This window comes from Pseudorasbora parva, chromosome 9 (assembly GCF_024679245.1).
Source record: "Pseudorasbora parva isolate DD20220531a chromosome 9, ASM2467924v1, whole genome shotgun sequence".
NCBI classification, from domain to species: domain Eukaryota; kingdom Metazoa; phylum Chordata; class Actinopteri; order Cypriniformes; family Gobionidae; genus Pseudorasbora; species Pseudorasbora parva.
The window spans coordinates 28,061,484-28,083,081 of NC_090180.1; the positions used below are offsets into that span (position 1 = coordinate 28,061,484).

The following is a 21,598-nucleotide window of genomic DNA, read 5'->3' on the forward strand; positions in this document are numbered from 1 at the left end:
GTAGAGAAAGACAGGGTTGCCCCCAAAAAACTTTACTCCTGGGAGTAAAGAGGGTCGAGCATATGTAGAGATCGATACCTACTAAATAGAAAATATAAACGTCTGTATATCTCAATATCTCAAAGAGCTGCTCTGACTGTCTGAATTGTGCAGTGCTCGATATATCCTCTTAAAAGCCCTAACAGGACAGAGGAAGTGGAGATCTCTGTCTTCTTCTGAGAAGGGAAGAGCCGACAGCGATTTAACCTGTTGGATATAACCAGCGATATAACCATCTCTCAGGGTGAGGGTGCCAGGTTGTCCCCTTTGCCTGTCCACAAAAGGAGGTCTTCCTCAGGGGAATCGGCCAGGGGGCTGCTTCAAGTATTTGCTTCAACTTGGGTAACAGGATTGGTTCTGCTAGAGGGGAGCCACAAGAAGGACCATGCGCCTGTCCTCTCGGACCATTTGATGACCTGAGGGAGCAGTGCGAACAGGGAAAAAGCATGGAGAGGGACCAGCGTGGACCAGCGCATCCCTATCCTTTGAGAAGAATATTGGGCAGTGAGAGCTGTCTTCTGAGGTGAAAAGGTAAACCTCTGCCCTCTGCGACAATTGTGTTGAGGGCACGAGTGCCCTCTAGTGCCGCCCTTAGGCTTACTTCCCATTAAAGGTAGGGTAGGTAGGACTGATCTAAAACACTTTTGTCCGTTTAAACTTTCTTTATATGTCAATACATAATTAAAATGTAAGTACTCTGAAAAGGAGAGTAAAAATCAAATGACTCTAATCTGCAATAAACACCGCTCATTATTTTTGTTCGGGATGAAACAAATGATTGGCTTGGGTGACTGTCACTCTCTCTCGCTACCATGGCGACCACCGCTTTCGCTACAGGATCTGCCCACATGCACGTGCTCGTTTGATTTGAGCAGTTCAAGAGGCAAGAAACCTAGGCAAAATAATGGCAGAGAAAGAGCATTCAAAATTCACAGTGCAGGGTTTTGCAGTCAGCGAAGGCAAACAATGCAAAAAAGGAAGACAGTACGAGAAAAAGCAATGCACAGAAAGTCTTTGGATAAACAAAGAAATCAAACGCAAGTAAATATCTGCCTGGCTTTTCAACGATGGTGAGAACTGAGGGACCTGAAAAACAACTCATTCCTGGCTGTATTTCTGCTGGACAGGTAATATTTCATTTTGATTTTACATTTTTTTGGTTTATGTTTTCATGAAGCATGTATCACTAGCACATGAAGCTGCCTAATATAGCTAACATAACATTACTTAGCATAAAGTTACAATGTTATACACTTAGCCATTAGTAGAGATGATAAATACTCAATATGCTTAGTTCAAGTTAATCGCTGTTGTGTTGAATTTCGCAAAATTTAACTTTAGATAACAAAATGCATGTGTAAAAGCTAGTACACCGCATCCAGGAACTTTTTTTTAGAACTAATTAGCTTTAGCTACTAATCAACAATGCTTTCATCATGGAAACTCTTACATGCAAAACACAGTATATGTTATGAATCTTACACGAAATTCATCTTCATTACAGTATAACTGATGTTATTGGAAAAACATGATGCTACCCATTTTCTTTGCCTTATAAATATAAGTAGCTCATTACCAAATCAAACAAAAATATATTTTAAACTTTACCAGTATCGGTATTCTAGCTTGATAGTGAGTACTAAAAGAATCTTATTTGTACTGATAAAGTTTGATTTTTTATTACATGTGATTCTGACATGGTGTCACTACATGCACTCCACTCGTCTGAGGTAAATAATGTGTCTTCCAGCCGGTGTACCGCGTTCATGCATTTTGGGGGCGTGGCTTTGGAAAGAGCCCAGAAGGGAGAAGGTGGAGTGAATGGAAATAACGAGCTGTCTTTAAAACAGTCGTGAGAGGTCTACAGACGCTCATTTTTTTATACTTTCTTTTTCAGAGTACTTACATTTTAATTATGTACTGATATATAAAGAAAGTTTAAACAAATTTGGAAAAAAGCTTTTTAACCAATTCCTACCTACCCTTAGCCTGACAAGCCAGACCCACATCAAGGTGTTTGGTCTGGAAACTCGCCATAGACAGGGCTCAATCCGAGGGGAGGGATAAACGGTTGTCTTTCAAACTCCCTCTGCACGCGATAGGATAGAGCTACACCAACCAGAGCAACGAAGGTGAAGGGGAGCTTGTTGATAGATTAAACATTCGCCGTATCCGGTCGGCTAAACTCCGAACACATCTTCCCTTTTTAAGAATGACTTCAGTGCCGTTCTTTGTTCTTTTCTCAGAGAAAAGCTTAACTCCAAGTCTTCCAGAATCGCAGTCAAAGCTGATTCGAAAGACCGCTGCCGTTCGCCAGTTTCTGTGTTTACTAGAAGCACGCAAACGCAACTCGGCCGTCGTCATTATGGCCCCGCCCACTGACTCTATACATGATGTGACTGGCCCGTCCAGATTGTGAGGAATACAGCTCAGAAAGGTATTGAGAGTTCCTAGACGACACTTGCGGGCAGATTAAATTTGCTGCCGCTAGGGTGCGTCTAGATTTCTAGGCTAACCTACCCTACCTTTAAGCATAGAATTGGAACATAAGTAAAATACAGCATAATGTTAATTAAACATGATCCTCCTAGGGCGCCCCCTCAGCCACACGTTTAATTACCTATCAATCTGATTATTAGATTGAATTGATGGTGATTTTTGATTATTTGTTCAGGCATTAGGTCAGGCAAGTGCTCATCCCTTGCGCGTTCATCAAAAGTGAAGCGTCTAAACCCGTGGATACAAAGGGATGGAAAAAGAGAAAGGAAGAAGAAAAAAAAAACAGAATAGAGGTAAGTCTTCTTATCTCAGCCAATAAGTTATCAAACTAAATAAATGTACTTAGTATTATCAATATTATCAACTAATAGTGGACGTTTCATTGCTGTCACTAAGCTAGTTTTCTACGTATTTCTATGTATTACAAACATAACTTCAGTGACAATAATCTACAAAAACCTACATGGATGTAATTTAAATATCAACAGTCCATTATGTTATAAATGTGGATAACGTATCATATGCATGCTGGTTATGAAAAGTAGCCTACAAATGCTCTCTAGTCTCTTTACATTCATTATAAATGCATGTTATGTTTAGTGAGTTCACATAGTAGTTGCATAAACACATAGTAACCATTATGGTGATAGTATGCTAGTGGTGTCCGTTCTTCTGTATAGTTCCCTTTTAGGAATTTAGGAATATAAGAATATATATGTGTGTGTGTGTGTGTGTGTGTGTGTGTGTGTGTGTGTGTGTGTGTGTGTGTGTGTGTGTGTGTGTGTGTGTGTGTGTGTGTGTGTGTGTGTGTGTGTTCTTTTTTTAGAGGGTATAGTTAATCCAGTTTATGGGTCATAATTTGCTTGTGTCCTTACAGGTGCTTAAGAGTGTTTTTGGAGTTTTAGGAAGTTAATATTTGGTAAATAACCTTGCACTCTAAAAAATGCTGGGTTAAAAAAAAAAAACAACCCAAGTTGTTTTGAAAAATGAATAAACCTAGAAAATGGACAAACCCAGACATTGGGTTGTTTGAATCGGTCCATTCACTGGGTTCAAACAACCCAAGCATCCATCTCGCCTAGGGCAACCAAAGAGCTATTGCTGGCCCTGGGACAACATTCATATTCCTAAACTTGAGCAACTTGTTTCCTCAGTCCCCAGACATTTGTAGACTGTTATAAAAAGAAGAGAGGATGCTACATAGTTGTAAACATGGCCTTGTGACAACTTTTATGTGTTGATGCCATGACATTTAAAATCTCTCATATTTTTATTAATTTAGCTATTATTGCTGTCTTGCAGTTAAAAACTGCAATTACATAAAATATTATGCTTGTATTCCCTGTGATGGACTAGCCACTTGTCCAGGGGGTTTAGTGTTGATGGGATTTCAAACTAAGCGAGTAAATGGGTCAATGCCACTGTGCATCAATTCTGGTGTTCAAAGCATAATATAAAAAATAGGCTATATACATTTTTAAATACACTACATTAAATGACTTGACTTCACCCTCTAAATTACTCATGTGAGCATTCATTATCAATGATTATATTGACCTCAAAAGTCCCAAAATGTCACTCCGGGTAACTGTCCCGACTTAAAATCTGACTACAAAGATAGGCTACAACAAAAATGTAAAAAATATGAATACACATATTTCAATTATATTGATGTTTTTAATGAGACACCCTTAAAAATAAAGGGGCCGGAAGAACCAAAAATGGGTTTTCACAGAGAACCATTTTTGATTCCCTGAAGAACCGTTTTTCTGAAAGGTTTTTTAAGAGAACCATTTTTTTCAAATCATTTTATAGTCTAAAGAACCTTTCCGCGCTACAAAGAACCTTTTGTGCAATGGAAAGGTTCTTTGGATTTTAAAGGTTCTTCATGGAACCATATACCCCGCCAAAGAACCATTTAACAACCTTTATTTTTAAAGCTACACTGTGTAACGTTTTTAGTTTATTCTTAGCTAAAAACACTTAGTTCTTTCAAAAAAATATGTGCTCATTAATGTTTATTTACTTCTTTCAAGTAATAAAGTATTCTCGTAAGTTTATAATATGCCATTGAAAATACATACGGGTGAGGGGTTCGAATGCTGGTCGCCATGTTGCCCCTCCATCTTGAAAGTACATTAGCCAAAGAGGGACATACTTATAAATTCAAGCTTTGCCTTTCCCGTTTTAACATTCATTGGCACCGTTTTTCGAATGTGAAGAGGGGGGTTGCCATGTTAATCTTGGACTAAATCGGCCACCGTAGGAGTTAAAACGAAATCAGAATGGAGAGGAACAGAAACTATTATTCACTGGATGGTCATATACCTTTTCACCGCTAGATGGGGGAAAATATCCCACACTGTAGCTTTAAGTGTGTATCAGAGATTAAGCTTATTTAAATAGTAGGAATGTAATTAATTTAAAAATGCATTACTATTACTCATGCAGGAAAGACATTTTCATGGTGGAAAAATACCAAATTAACCAAAAAATGGTTAATTATTTTCATAAAATGAGTATATGTCAATGTCATATATTACATAACAGTCTAATAAGTATAGAAAAAGTCCTAAAATTATTTTAAAATATTGCCAGTTGTGTGTGTGTGTGTGTGTGTGTGTGTGTGTGTGTGTGTGTGTGTGTGTGTGTGTGTGTGTGTGTGTGTGTGTGTGTGCGTGCGTGCGTGCGTGTGTATGTATGTATATATATATATATATATATATATATATATATATATATATATATATATATATATATATATATATATATATATATATATATATATATATTCTTTTCCGTCATACACCCAAATATTAATGTAGATATGGTTGCAAAAAGTCTCCCTCCAATGGCAAAGCAGTGAATTAAAAGGGACTGCTTGGTGTTTAATATTCATTATTTAAGCCTTTGCTATTGGAAGATTTAACCATGCAAAGTCAGCATTAATTAATTAATATTCATGAATAAGGGCTGTACTGTGACAGGTCTGAAAGACCTTATTAATATATTCATAACCCAAACCTTCGTCATAGAGGTGAGGTTTACTTAGTCGCTAGCCGAGCTCATCGATCTGGTCATCATGCAGTTGCAGCGTCATTGTGGGCTGCCGTTTGAATGAAGTTACAAGACACACAAATCTTCCGCACCCCGACTTAAACCCGGCTTTTGGAGTAGAGCTGTTTAAAGGACAAGCAAACAGAAAGATGCCCGTATTTACAGGTCTGTTCACACCATGATTTTACATAAATCAAAGTTCGTCTTTAAACGATAAGCGATGCGTGAGATGAGACAGCGCCGTTAGCATGAGACATTAGCTTCAGGCCTCAGTTAGTGCTTTCTGTTCAAAAACAGAGAAAGCTAAACCACATAACAAGCAGAAATCACATAACAAGCTTTCTGGTGGGACGGTTGGGGCGTTGCTTTTTTTTATATGATATGTACGTTAAGATGTGAAATGTAACGTTAAATGTTCAGACTTGAGTGTTAGTGATGCAGCATGTTAACTTATACCGGCTAGGCTGCTCACACTTTATTTAACGTTAACTTAAATGCCTATAACACTTATTGCACTTTCAGTCAATATACAGTATTACTGAACCGTAGGTACAGACTCTACGGCTACAATTGTGTTTTTTGTAAAATTGGCTATAGAAGAGCTTGTAGTGAAAATTGATGCATCATGGCTTGTATGCATCGTGCTATATCTGGTGTGTGGTAGATTTACTAGTTCATCGCATTGGATTTCCAGTGATAAATCTATCGTGTCATTTTTTTGTAGCGTCTCATGTGGTTAGTATGTTTTATGTGTAGCTTTTTATGTCAGTTGTGTTAATGGGGTTTCAAACTAAATATCATGGAACAGTTCACCCCAGAATTACTAGGGCTGTCAAACTTCAGAAATGGGGGGTGAAAAGCATCATAAAAATAATCAACTATATTACAAGTTAACTAAAAGAATGTTTTTTCTTTCTTTCGTTTTCTTCTTGAAGTGCGTGTCTGTATAGTTTTAGGATGTTAGGCTTAAAATATTCCACCTTAGCAGAAATAAAAATGTTATTGTTTTAAAAGACATGAAGGTGAGTAGAAGATTGAATTTTCACTTTTGGGTCTCTTTTAAAGCAGGTGTTTTAAAACTGTTCCGGCACTACACATTTTGGATGTTTCCTTTATGGACCCTTTTCACATTTCTAGGGTTCTCAGAAGCAGAATGTGTCATAAACTATGTTTCCACCCACCTATTTTTATGGAATTTTTTGGGATATCACATAAAAACGGCCGGATATACACAATATGCACATAAAAAAATATGCACTCAAATTAGGCGAATAAATGTATTATCTGTTAAGATATGCGTATAAACCACAAAGGAAACACTTTTACAGAATAAATCCCTTACTTTATTGACTTGTGTGACCTATCCTTAGAGTACGGGATTGGATTGGACTAACCAGCATCGTATCGCCAATGATGTTTTGGTCGTTCTTGGGTACATTTCCTAAAAGCAGTTAGCCAACTATGGTTGCAAGTTAAATTGAACTCTGTTGGTAATGATGGCCCTTGCAACCTTGTGAACTTAATTGGCTTTGGGTAACGAAATCCTGAACCATGGTCGGTCTACTTCAATGTCACCATCACTAAGCTTCCGACAACTCTTTCAAATTGTATCTAAAAATATTTTCTCAAAATATTTTAGTTAGAATAGTTTTTCCACCAAACAGGCATAACATTATGACTTAATATTGTGTTGGTCCCGTTTTTGCCGCCAAAACTGCCCTGACCCGTCGAGGCATGGACTCCACTAGACCCCTAAAGGTGTGCTTTGGTATTTGGCACCAATATGTTAGCAGCATATTCTTTAAGTCCTGTAAGTTGCGAGGTGGGTGGGACCTCCATGGATCAGACTTGTTTGTTCAGCATATTCCACAGATGCTCGATTGGATTGAGATCTGGGGAACTTGGAGGCCAAGTCAACACCTCAAACTCGTTGTGCTCCTCAAACCATTTCTGAACCATTTTGCTTTGTGGCAGGGTGCATTATCCTGCAGAAAGAGATCACAGCCACCAGGGAATACCGTTTCTATGAAAGGTTGTACATGGTCTGCAACAATGCTTAGGTGGGTGGTATGTGTCAAGGTAATATCCACATGGATTGCAGGACACAAGGTTTCCCAGCATAACATATCCCAAAGCATCAGATTGCCTCTGTCGCCTTCCCTCATTTCCATAGTGCATCCTTGGTGCCATGTGTTCCCCAGGTCAGTGACGCACATGGACCCAGCCATCCACGTGATGTAAAAGAAAATGTGATTCATCAGATCAGGCCTCCTTCTTCCATTGCTCCGTGGTCCAGCTCTGATGCTCACATGCCCACTGTTGGCGCTTTCCATGGTGGACTGTGTCAGCATGGGCACCCTGACTAGTCTGTGGCTATGCAGCCCCATACACAACAAACTGCAATACACTGTCTATTCTGACACCTTTCTATCAGAACCAGCATTAACTTCCTGAGCAATTTGAGCTACAGTAGCTCGTCTGTTTAATCGGACCACAAGGGCCAGCCTTCGCTCCCTGCGTGTACCAATGAGCCTTGGCCGCCCATGACCCTGTTGCTGGTTCACCACCGTTCCTTTCTTGGGCCACTTTTGATAAATACTTAAGACTGCAGAATGGGAACAACCACAAGAGCTGCAGTTTTGGAGATGCTTTGACCCTGTCGTCTAGCCATCACAATTTGGTCTTTGTCAAACTTGCTGAAATCTTTGCTGCTTGTAACACTTCAACTTCGAGGACAAAATGTTCACTTGCTGCCTAATATATTCCTAATCCTAATATACACCCACTAACAGTGCAATGATGAGGAGATAATCATTGTTATTCACTTCCCCTGTCAGTAATGTTATGCATGATCAGTGTAAGAGCAAAATAATGAGGTTGTAAAAGCAGACTGAGTTTTCCTGTTTGATGTAATGATGTTTAATCTCTTTGTCAGACTCTGTAGTCCAATTTAGCCACTTGTTAGCAACCACTTTTTCCTTTCCTATGAGTTTTTTATAGCACTATTAACAACAACTGAAGTTGACCAAAGTGCTTTACATAATCGTTAACAAACAAATGTATAAAAACAAAAACAAACAAAAACAATTTATAAAACAACATTTAAGTACATATGGGTTGTACAGTATATGTCCCCCCACTCATTAAATGCGCTTTCAGCCACTTCTTAAAGGCCCCGTTCTTCGCGATTCCATCTTTCAAACTTTAGTTAGTGTGTAATGTTGCTGTTAGAGCATAAATAATACCTGTAAAATTATAAAGCTCAAAGTTCAATGCCAAAGTTCAATGCCAACGCTAAACTGCTGTCCAATCACAACACGGGAAGCGCTGGCCTAATCAGAACTCGTTACGTGTTTCTGAAGGAGGGACTTCATAGAACAAGGAAATCATCAGGCTGTTTTTAGAAAAGAGAAAACAGCAATGTACAGATAAGTAAATTGTGTGAAAAATACTGTTTTTTTTACACGCGAAACATGAACTCATGTTCTATTGCACACTGTAAACATAATCAAAGCTTCGAAAACACGCAAAGAACGGTACTTTTAAATATCGGCAGGCATGTGGCAGAAATAATAGATAAAGGTAACTCATTCCAAAGTCTTGGCCCTATTACCGCAAAGGCTCAGCCACCTTTATTTACCCTAGTTGTCCTGGGCACAACAAGGAGGTTTTGGTTTTCTGAACAAAGTGTTTTAGGATTAAATGGGAGCAGTAGATTTGTGAGGTATGGTGGGGCCTGTTAAAACGAAATCAGAATTGAGAGGAACAGAAACTATTAGTCACTGGATGGTCATATACCTTTTCACTGCTAGATGGGGGAAAATATCACACACTGTAGCTTTAAGCTTGCTCACAACATACCTTATTTCATCCATTAAAAAAAACAAAAAAAACGTTGACTTTGGGACAATGGAACCGGAAGTGCTAAAATGCTAATGTTTTCGCAACAAAGTGATGCCATAGCTGCAGCACTGGAAAAAATATAGTGGGCTTGATTACTGCTGTCAGAAGAGAGAAAGATGATCTGTCACTCCCTTATCATCACTCCCTTAGGCGCTGTAAGAGAAACACCCTCTCAGCTGTGTTTTTTGTAGTTTTAACACCAAAATAATGTGACCAATAATGTATTATTCATTGTATTTTTAAAATTTACATTATAAACATGACTAGATTTCTCATGTTTATTATTGTGAAAATCACTGTCTCTAAAAAAAAATCCTTTGGAAAAACCAAGCTCAGGTTTTGCAGCGCTCCCTGAGACATTTAAAATGTGCAGTACTAGGTGGGGAGAATCTTGGGATGGTTTGAAAACCCCTGCTTTAAAACCAAAATTCTATAGGCTATCAGCAATGTGTAGATGAGCGTTACTGAATAATTTTGCTGTCACAATTTTTTTTTTTTATGTCCTGATTTTTTTCTTCCTTTTTTTCTTTGAATATCTTAGTGAATGTGAAATGGGGAAAGGAGAAGTTTGATGCAGTGGAGCTAAATACAGAGGAGCCGCCCATGGTGTTCAAAGCCCAGCTTTTCGCTCTAACAGGGGTTCAGCCAGAGAGACAGAAAGTCATGGTGAAAGGAGGAACACTGAAGGTAGTGGTGGTAACCTGTAATGGAGAACATTCATATTTGCTGTCCTCTGTTCTGTTATTGCAGGTTTGTGACTTATTTTACTTTTGTTTACCAGGATGATGAGTGGGGCAATATCAAGTTGAAAAATGTAAGTATGTGGCTAAATCTATTTTCTGGTAGATTCAGAAAATGTACTGAGTTGTCCTGTAATCAGAATTTCAGAAGTTAATAATTAAATATTGAATCATAAGTTCCAGTATAGTTTATTCAACAGTGCAAAATAAACATTATAATCAGTAGGGGTGTCCCCAACTAAGGATTTTCACATTCGAATGAGAATTTTCGAATCCCTCTATGATCGACCGATAGTCGAATCATCTATGTGTGTGTAAACCATAGACCGGAAAAAAATAAACACTAACGGGTTGGGAAGGGCAGGACACTAGTCAGCAGGAGGCTAAGTAAATTTTTATTTTACTTTACACATGGCGCACAGCCACCACTTTTAATAAAGTGATCATAACTAGGCAACACTACACATTAGGGCTGAACGATATTCTGTTTTAACATCGACATCGCGATGTGCGCGTGTGCGATAGTCACATCGCCGGAACATGCGATGTGAAGGGTAGTAGTATTTTTTTACGGTCTATGGTAGTAGCCCATGGTGTATTAAGGAAGCACACAGTAAACACGAGTGTGTTGCTGGAGTGACATGCACGTTCCTCATGCCTGCACAGTGATTGGTTCGCTGTGCCGCTGCTCACCGCCAAACATTCCCGGCTAAAATGCACGACAAATGAGGATCCGAATAGGGGGGGGGGAAGGTTCGTACCAGAAATGATCTTTTTGGGACTATTTTGGCTACATAAAGGAGGATGTTGAACAAAAAGAGGTACTTTGCATAGAGTGTCTTGTGGCCACAAAACAAGAAAACACCACCAATTTGTCTGATCACTTAAAACGGCACAACAAATCTCTTTACGATGAATACAAAGCAGGGCTCGACATTAACGCTTGTCCGGGACATGTGGGTGTTTTGAAGGGACAAGTGAAAGAGAATTTTACTTGCCTGACTGACAAAAGCCTGATTAAAACAAAAAAATAACTAGTGAATCACCAAAATGCAAGAATGTTTATGCATTAATTTAGTGTAAGTGGCGATCGATAGTGGATAATATATAATGAACTGATGATAATAAGGTCGCGCTGTTGACGCTCGTGCAGCCTCTCGAGGAGAAATCACAACACTAGAGCGTTTTCCTGAATACCATCACGACTGAAAATGACACTGATATGACAGCTCCATAAACAACTAATTAACATTCACTTAGTCACTTACATTTTTAGATGCAATATTTAGTGTTGTTGTTCTATTTCAGCAGTTAAAATCGTTCACAGCAGAACCGTAACACGTCTCACTCATAGCAACAAGTGTGAACGCTTCAGTGTTCGAATGAATCGTTTGAATGAACGACTCAGTGACTCACTTGTTAAGACGGTCACCTGCTGCCACCTACTGGAGGTTTAGTTTCATGTTTACACATATTTTCCAACATTTCTTTTTGTCACTTGTAATGAGGCTTGCTTATTAGTGAAATTATTAATATCACGGAATGGTAATTATTGACTTTAGCCTGGATTGATGGCTCTTAATATCGCAATATATATTGTTGGGGAAAAAAATATCGCAATATAATTTTTTTCCAATATCGTGCAGGCCTACTACACATTCGTAAATTAACCGTTCTCTCATAACATTTAAAAGCCGCGATCGAAACACAGAACGTCACACAAATATATATAAAAACATTTTGATAAATAAACCTAAAAAAATTCCTGCCTAGAGAGGAAAAGAACACTTTGAGTGCGTTTATATGCACGTTCTTAAGCCGATTGTGCCTAAAGGGGGTCTGACACCGGACTGAAGCTCACAGGACACGACTTCTGACAGAAGAGATGCACGATGAGTGTGTCTTGTAGCACAGGGTGAAATCAGTATGTACATTCACGATTTGAGGGGAATATACATTTAATCGCCGCTGACAGGCGTTGAATGCCGCCGTCGGTGTATATGTGTTCGAATTTTAAAGGCACGGCGCGTCCAGTGTGAAGCTCAGTGCCCTTAAAGGGGCTATCGCTCAGCGGCCCGACACGTCTTTATAACACTAATATTGAGCACCCCCATATTGCCTAAAATGGTATGATCCTCGTTTCATAACACCCGCGAAAGATTCGACCATGAGATCAGTGGTTGAATCCGGTCTTGCATATCGATGCATCGAATCTTCGACTATTAGGGGTCACCCCTAATAATCAGTTCCTTAATACATGTTTGTGGTCCTGTTGTGCACGTTTGTTGGTCAGTCACACTCATGGCTAGAACAGCGACCAATAGCGTGACTGACTGATTAGCTTAGCAGCAAATCGGGAGAATTGGTGCCATTTTTGGTAAACTGCCAAAAACAATGTAAATGTTACAGCTGTTCAGTAGTTGCATAAATCATTTCCCATTACCACAACTCTGGTTCAATACACAAAATGATTTCCAAGATTTATTGATACTTCAGAGTAGCTTTATTATGTCAGCTCTATACAGCCTGTACAAAACAAACCTCCTCCAGGTCCATGGTGCTTCATAGTATACCTCTACAAAAAAAAAAAAAATACTGTGCATAATTAAACCAGATTTTTCATGATTCAATAAATTCATGTTTGTTAATTAAATTTTTCCTCAATTTCCTCTTTGTTGTATAATTCATAACATTTCCCAAGTGCAATAGGTGTTGCAAAAAATGCTTCATGTTGACTTTTAAATGCAAGTTTTCTTCAGCTAAATTATGTTTTGATCATGTAGGGGATGACTCTTCTGATGATGGGCTCCGCTGATGCCCTGCCTGAAGAGCCTGTAGTACGACCCATGTTTGTGGAGGACATGACGGAGGAGCAGCTCGCATCTGCGGTAAGATTTCAGCCAACAGATCTGGGATCAGAACGCTCTGCTATTTAAAGGGTTGGTTCACCCAAAAATGAAAATTTTAATTAATTATTCACTCATATCGTTGGACACCCGTAACACCTTCGTTCATCTTCGGAACACAATGAAGATATTTTTGTTGAAAGCTGATGGTTGAGAAAGGCTTCAGAAAGGCCTCCATTGGCATTCAGTACATTCACACTGACCCACTCACAAGACCCATAAAGGCACTAAAGATGTCGCAATAAAGTCCATCTCACTACAGTGGCTGTACAATAATATTACAATGCGACGAGAATAGTTTTTGTGCGCAAAAAAATCTTAATAATGACTATCCGCCAAGTTAGGTCTCTGATGTGAACTCACGTGATACTGCCGCTCCTCCTATTCCGGGTCATGTATTCAAATGCTGGAGCTGCGTCATATTCTCGCGCAAGCGCCGAGTTCACGTCAAGTTTATCAACTTGGTGGATAAAGTCGTTATTTTGATTTTTGTGTGCACAATAACCATTTTCGCGCATTGCAAAGTTATTGTACAGCCGCTGTAGTGAGATGGACTTTGTAATGACGTCTTTAGTGAGTGGGTCAGTGGGAATGTACTGAATGCCAATGGAGGCCTTTCTGAAGCCTTTTTCAGCCATCAGCTTTCAACAAAAATATCTTCATTTGTGTTCCGAAGATGAACGTAGGTGTGTCCAACGACATGAGGGTGAGTAATTAATGAAATGATTTTCATTTTTGGGTGAACTAACCCTTTAAGCATTTTAGCAGGAATCACAGAAACAAGCCAACAGCTGTGAAATCATTTTTGCTATCTCTGTCGTGTTCAGATGGAGTTGCCATGTGGATTGACAAATCTGGGCAATACATGCTACATGAATGCAACAGTTCAGTGTCTACGCTCTGTGCCTGAGCTCAAAGGCGCTCTCAGGAGGTATGATTTAGACATGTCCTTCAAATCAAGTTCAGTGATATATGTGGTGTAATACATCAATGTGTTTTTTGTGGTAATTTTCCTCCATCTGTAGGTACTCTGGTGCCTTGCGGTCGTCTGGAGCTAACGCACCTTCCCAGTACATCACAGCAGGTGATGAGCTTTTACTGTGTATCGGTACAGTGCATACAGAACGAATTCACAACTTTCACTTTTTCCACATTTTATGTTACATTACAGCCTAATTCCAAAATTGATTCAAATAATTATTTTCCTCAAAATTCTACAAACAATACCCTATTATAACAACGTGAAAGAAGTTTGTTTGAAATCTTTGCAAATTTATTAAAAATAAAGTGTTCACAACCTTTGCCATGGAACTCAAAATTGAGCTCAGGTGCATCCTGTTTCTACTGATCGTCCTTTAGATGTTTCTACAACTTCATTGGATTCAACCTGTGGTAAATTCAGTTGATTTAACATGATTTGGAAAGGCACACACCTGTCTATATAAGGTCCAACGGTTAACAGTGCATGTCAGAGCAAAAACCAAGCCACGAAGTCCAAGGAATTGTCTGTAGACCTCTGAGACAGGATTGTATCGAGGCTCAGATCTGGGGTCCCAATGAGAACAGTGGCCTCCATCATCTGTAAATGGAAGAAGTTTAGAACCACCAGGACTTTTACTAGAGCCGGCCGCCTGGTCAAACTAAGCCATCGCGGAAGAAGGGCCTTAGTCAGGGAGGTGACCAAGAACACGATGGTCACTCTGACAGAGCTCCAGACAGCGTTTCTCTGTAGAGAGAGGAGAACCTTCCAGAAGAACAACCATCTCTGCAGCACTTTATCAATCAGACCTGTATGTTAGATTGGCTAGATGGAAGCCAATCCTCAGTAAAAGCACCTGAAGGACTCTGGTCTTGGAAGAAACCAGGCACTGTTAATCACCTGGCAAATACCATCCCTACAGTGAAGCATGGTGGTGGTGGCAGCATCATGCTGTGGGGATTTTTTTCAGTGGCAGGAACTGAGAGACTAGTCGGGATTGAGGGAAAGATGAATGCAGCATTGTACATAGAACTCCTTGATGAAAACCTGTTCCAGAGTGCTCTGGAACTCAGTCAGGACAATGGCTCTAAGCACACAGCCAAGATAACAACGGAGTGGCTACGGTACAACTCTGTGAATGTCCTTGAGTGAATGTCCCAGACTTGAACCCAACATCTCTGGAGAGATCTGAAAATGGCTGTGCACCAACGCTCCCCATCCAGCCTGATAGAGCTTGAGAGGTCCTGCAAAGAAGAATGGGAGAAACTGCCCAAAATAGGTTGTGGCAAACATGTAGCATCATACTCAAAAAGACTTGAGGCTGTAATTTGGTGCCAAAGGTGCTTTAACAAAGTATTGAGCAAAGGCTGTGAATACTTATGTACGTGATTTTGCTTGTTTGTTATTTTTAATAAATTTGCAAAGATTAAAAAATATATATATATATTTCATAATAAAACGTGGAAAAAATGAAGCGCTGTGAAAACCTTCCGGATGCACTGTATGTCGAAGCTTGCTGCTCAAGACTAATGCTTAAAAGAGCTGTGTAGCCATACTGAATCTTATAGTTTTTTGTAGCACATGTTTGATCAAGTGAATTCTTCACTTAGCTCTGCGTGATTTGTATGAGTCCATGGATAAGACCTCGTCAAGCATTCCACCCATCATTCTGCTGCAGTTCCTGCACATGGCCTTCCCACAGTTTGCCGAAAAAGGAGACCAGGGCCAGTACCTTCAGCAGGTCAGGTCACATGTTTTTAGCTGAATACATTTAATCAGAATAATTTCCGTCAAATTGGAACATTTGTATATATGTATTTTTCCATTTACTCAGGATGCCAATGAGTGCTGGGTCCAGATGATGCGGGTCCTTCAGCAGAAACTAGAACCTGAAGAACTAGAAACCCCACCTGAGGTAGGGTTTTTTTCTTCTTCAAAAACATTTATCATTATATATTCTAGGTTTGTCAAAAGTAGGGATGGGTACCGAAAACCGGTATTAAACGGGCCCGGGGGTGTATTTTGAAAGACCGTTGTATCGATAAGCTCAGACGTTATCGCGAGAGTGAGAGAGAGGATAGCCGACAGCCGAGGACAGAACTAAACATTCAAACATAGCCTGGTTACACTTTAGATTTGTGATTTTATTTTAGATTTTGGCTTCCAAAGATTATAATAATATTTATGTCTAGCGCAACTTAATTCCCTTTGCAGCAGCACTGTCATTTCTCCCTAAAACTCAAACGTAATGACAGGATCAGCACGATCAGTGATTGTTGTAAAATACAGTCTAGCTACTGTTGGTTGTGGAATGCGTTTAATAATAAAAAGAGCTATTAAAAGCACAAAAATGTCCGCAAGAGATTGTTCCCAAGTCGGCGTGCGTGTTCTGAAACAGTCCGCAACGAGACGAGCAAATTACACTTTCGGTTTCACACTCGCGTCTAAACGATCAAATGTACACAAACATCTATGGCAAAATGACCGGCTTGGAGAGTCTCTTAAACACTACACAGTTTGTGTTTAAAATGGACGTAGTTATTATGGATATAGTCGGGAGAAAGTGTAGTGCATCTGCCTATTATCAGTCGCCTATAGATCTGCACATCTGTCTTAAAGAGGCAGCAGTGTAAATAAACTTGCTGACGAATTACTGCGAATTAAACAACCAAATGCAAAGAGAAAATCACTCACAGCTCTTGAATGAATAACTTCAGCTTTAATAAGCAATCATTTAGGCCAGACTTTCTTAAACTTTCTTCAGTCAGGGCACCTTTCAAAAGTGCATAAAATTTCAAGGCACCCCAGTTTAAAATGTAATTTAAAAAAAACTGCATAACCCAAATTTAAATGCAAATGTCCTGTTTATTTAGACAGGACAGTAATGAACAGAGCATAATCCACTCATGTTTAACCCTTTCACACGTAAATTTAAAACATTCTGGCTGACTCCCCAGCGTGAGTTTTTCAAAGCAACCGTTATTAATGTTTCACTTTATGGTGTCCATGGTGACGGGTCATTGCTTGTCACGTGACACACCGCAGCAACAACAGAGCTGAATGAATGATGATCTGCTTTTATGTAATTTTGCCTTTTTTATTCAAAATATTCACAAATTTGTTAGATATGGCCTGAAATATCTGATATTCTGATTGTCAAATATATACAAGTGGAAGTGTTTTGTTGTTTAAACACCTTTATAACGGTCGCGTTAGTTGAGCTGTATGCACGATGGGCGCCGCCATCGCAGGCGCAGTTCAGAAAATCGGATCTGTTGGATTTACAAGACGTGAATTCATCCACTTCTCCCAAAATACATAAACGCAAGTGGCAGGTGAACTGGGAGAAGAATAGAGTAAAATTTAAAGTTACTTACACAATGTGTATCTGATATGAATAAAACTAATTATAATGGAAATGATTAGTATTGCCTCTACATTTAGAGCTTGTAGAATACACAATGATGAATTGAAATGAAATTAAATGAATTGTTTTTTAGTACGTATATGTTTGTAACCTAAAATAAACATTGTGGCTGAAAACACAGAAAAGTTGTGATATATGACGGCTCTAAACGTGCCTGTCTCTGGCTCAGTGCAAGCCAACGCGAAAGCACATTTGAATTTACATTTGAATGAACGTGATTCACTGACTGTTCTAATCACGTGTGAATGTGTGATTGTACGTGCGAAAGGGTTAAAAAGAAGAATGTATTTATGTAAATTCAAATATATATGAGCAGTAATACCGTTAACCATAATGATGCCCATCCCTAGTCAAAAGTACAGATACTTCAGTACCGAGTTGATACTGACATTTCAAAAAATTGCAATACCAGCATTTCTGCAGTACATGTAGTACCCAGTACTGGGTGTATTCGGTACCCGCTGATGATTTGTGTAAGTGCTGTGTAAGTGTCAAAGGTTTTTGTTCACAACAGGTTTTAGAAGCGTTGATTATTATAGCCATTCACAGGTGTATCTGTAGCATGAACACAGTGGCCAGTCGGAGTCAGAATCTGCTCGACACGATCTTGAATCCTTTCATTATTAGAAACAAAGTGTAAACACGATGTAAATATGGATTCATAGTGCAGTGTAGACAGCTTTTTTGGTAATAGTCAAGTCATTTGATTTCGCTATACAGCCGCTCTGGAGAAAACGGCGATGTCATCCAGCTCATTTCAATAGTGATTCTATTTTGATAAGAGTGTACACTAAATTGTTCTGGTTTTACATGTTTTTAATTGCGCGATTAAATCCGAAACTGCAGTGATTTACAGTGATATAACTAGCAACAGATGGGACAAAGGAATCTGATGCTGTGTGTCAACATAGATGTACATTTAATCTTAGAGTATACATGCAAACTATTTATTTCCTTTCAAATAGTTCAATAAAATAATAAAATAGTTCTTGCTATGCTATCGAGAATTTACTGGTATTGGTACTGACTACTGGAAATGTTGGTACTATGGCAACCCTTATGTATTCAAACTTTTTCATTACGCAAATGTAGAGAAATTAGTGAAAAAAGGGTCTTTCATATTTGTCTGGAAAGTAAAAAAAAACTAATTTTCAAATAATTAATATATTTTCTCTGTGTGCATGTCTTTGGTTGAATAACAGACTGACAGCGATAGTGGAGCTGCTGCCGCCACAAAAAAGAAGAATTTCATCGATCAGTTTTTTGGTCTGGAAATCGAAACTACGTATCCTTTTGTACATGTCTATATCAGCATGTCAGTCAGCTGTTTTTAGCTCATTTTTATCAGTTTTTATCAGTTTTTAGCTTTAGTTCATTCCTTCAATGTTTACTAGGGTTGTGAATCGAAAGTCGATTCCAGTTCTGGAATCAGATTATTTAATGTCAGGAATTCAATGCTTATCGACTCCTTTGTGTGCATTTTAATATGACTTTAAACGAGTCAGCTGATTTACTATAAAAGCCGCCCATCATACTATGAACTTGCGTTCCTTGCACATCGGAACATTTTGATTACAGTTTCTGTACATGAATACCTAAAAATCTGTGTGTTTGATTGAAACACTGAACATTGATTTCAATTTTCAACTCCTCGACCATGTTTCAATTTTCCCCAGTCCCATAGATATGAATGTGTGACATTTTTATCGTACTTAACCTTTATGTATCCAGTATGAAATGTACTGAGTCAGAGGATGAGGATCCAACAAAAGGCACAGAGAGCCAGCTGCAGCTTAGCTGCTTCATCAACCAGGAAGTCAAATATCTCGCCACTGGACTCCGATTGGTGAGTGGAGCATTCCGTCAATAGGAAGTGCCACTAGTTCTCACAATTCCTGTTAATCTTTAACTTTCTCATTATATCTAGAGGCTACAGGAGGACATCACAAAGTTTTCCCCATCCTTACAAAGAAATGCCCTCTATATCAAATCGGTATGGTTGACCTTTTGGCATTTCTGACATTTGTGGCATCATTGGAGTGTTTTCTTTATTGTCCAATAATAACATGAACAGTCACTTGATATGTTTCTGCATTTAAGTCCAAAATCAGCCGTCTCCCGGCATACCTCACGGTGCAAATGGTGCGGTTCTTTTACAAAGAAAAAGAGTCTGTGAATGCCAAAGTCCTTAAGGTAGGTCTTTAGCTGAGGAGTGATTTGCTATATAAAGTGTTGTCACCCAAATATCTATGAATTGATTTGATAACTTATTTTGTGTAATTTAGGATGTAAAATTTCCTCTTATGCTGGACGTCTATGAGCTGTGCACTCCTGAACTTCAGGAGAAGATGGTTCCTATGAGGACAAAGTTTAAGGAGGATGAAGACAAGAAATTGGAGATGCAACAGAAGCCGAAAGCAAGTGTCCTGCGATGTCATACTGAACACTATTTTGAAAAGCCATTTGTAAAATGACTAACATTTTTCGTTTTCCATTTATTTCACATTTAACAGGCAAGTCAGAAGGTTGCAGTTCCAAAGGAAACAAAATATGAACCTTTCTGTTTTTCTGAAGGTTTGTACCAAAATTGAGGATTTTGTTCTTTTAATTTCAACATGGTTTAAAGGTTTGCTGTGCAGATGGATTTATAATCTTTAACTGTTTTTCTTCTCTATAGACTTGGGCTCCAACAACAGCGGTTACTATGACCTGCAGGCAGTTCTGACGCATCAGGGCCGATCCAGTTCATCTGGCCACTATGTGGCGTGGGTTAAAAGGAAAGAAGGTAGTGAAAGTATTGTTGATGTCAGGTCAAGCTTTTGCAGTCATTATTTGTAAAACATACTTGCATAGTCTTTATTTATTCCTTTGTAACTGTAAATGTGACTTAATAGCATTCTTGTGCTGCTATTCCAGGTTTTTCCTAGTGTTAGTCAACACTGCCTAGTAATTCCAGAAATATAAAAAAAAACTAGTCAAGTTTGTAAGATAAATCTCCAGCTCATTTATTTATTTATTTATTTGAACAATTTTGAGCTTCTGATGCCATTTCTGTAGAGCAGGGATTGTCCAATCCTGCTTTTAGAGGACTAATGTCCTGCATCGAGGAGCAGGTTGCAGCTAAACATTTTCTAGTACTCCTCAAAGACATTCACCCAAACATTCTGTCATTAATTACTCATACTCATGTAATTCCAAATTCCATATTCAGAATACAAATATTTTTTATGCAGTCACATAACTGAAACTTTGACGCTTCAAAAAAAAGATCATGAGATCGTGAAACTAATCCACATGATTTAAGCGGTTTAGTACAAATTTTCTGAAGAGACTTGATCGCTTTAAATGATGGAACAGGTTGAATTTAGGATTTTATTCACATATAAACATTCATCAACTCACATCAGCTATTGTAAACTGAAGCTTATGGAGCACATTTGAGATTCATTCTCATGTTACGCGTAGCAATTTTGAGCTTCAGCAAGAACCAATGAGGTGCATTCTTGTTACGCAGCATGTTTGAGCTTCCTCAAGAACCAATGCTCTGTGTAGCCATTAAGCTACTGTTTATGCTCGCTGGTCAATGTTTATCTGTGAAATTGAATTTAGGTTTTTATCTGTTCATCATATAGAGCAAATGTCTTAAGAAAATTTGGTCAGTGAAGGGATTAATGACAGCATTTTCATTTTTTGGTGAACGATCCCTTCAAGGCCTTGATTAGCATGTTTAGTTTTGTTATTTAGGATTATATACCCCTGCTATAAAGTGCTTTTATGTTCTAGCTGGTATTGATATTTCACTCTCTCTGAACAGATGAATGGATGAAGTTTGATGATGATAAGGTCAGCGTGGTGACCCCTGAGGACATCTTGAAGCTGTCTGGTGGTGGAGATTGGCATATAGCATATGTCCTTCTGTATGGCCCTCGACGTCTGGAAATACTTGAGTAACAGTGTTTTACAGAAGAAACTTAAACCATAATTGCCATTTTCAAAGCACTGTCTGTATAGATGTGCAAATAAATTTGTGTCTTTAAAAACATGACCT

The 21,598-nt window shown here is 38.8% G+C and overlaps 1 protein-coding gene across 1 annotated transcript; it reads left to right on the plus strand.

The window, feature by feature from the left end:
* The first annotated feature begins 5,590 nt into the window (after positions 1 to 5,590).
* On the plus strand, positions 5,591 to 21,590 carry usp14 (ubiquitin specific peptidase 14 (tRNA-guanine transglycosylase)). Its single transcript, XM_067452158.1, has 16 exons — positions 5,591 to 5,760; positions 10,040 to 10,185; positions 10,280 to 10,312; positions 13,022 to 13,126; positions 13,972 to 14,075; positions 14,170 to 14,228; positions 15,734 to 15,864; positions 15,958 to 16,038; positions 18,753 to 18,835; positions 19,282 to 19,396; positions 19,478 to 19,543; positions 19,651 to 19,743; positions 19,836 to 19,967; positions 20,064 to 20,124; positions 20,228 to 20,335; positions 21,365 to 21,590. Exons 1-16 carry the CDS (start codon positions 5,745 to 5,747, stop codon positions 21,499 to 21,501), a joined length of 1,470 nt encoding a protein of 489 aa, XP_067308259.1. The 5' UTR covers positions 5,591 to 5,744; the 3' UTR covers positions 21,502 to 21,590.
* The last annotated feature ends 8 nt before the right edge of the window (positions 21,591 to 21,598 follow it).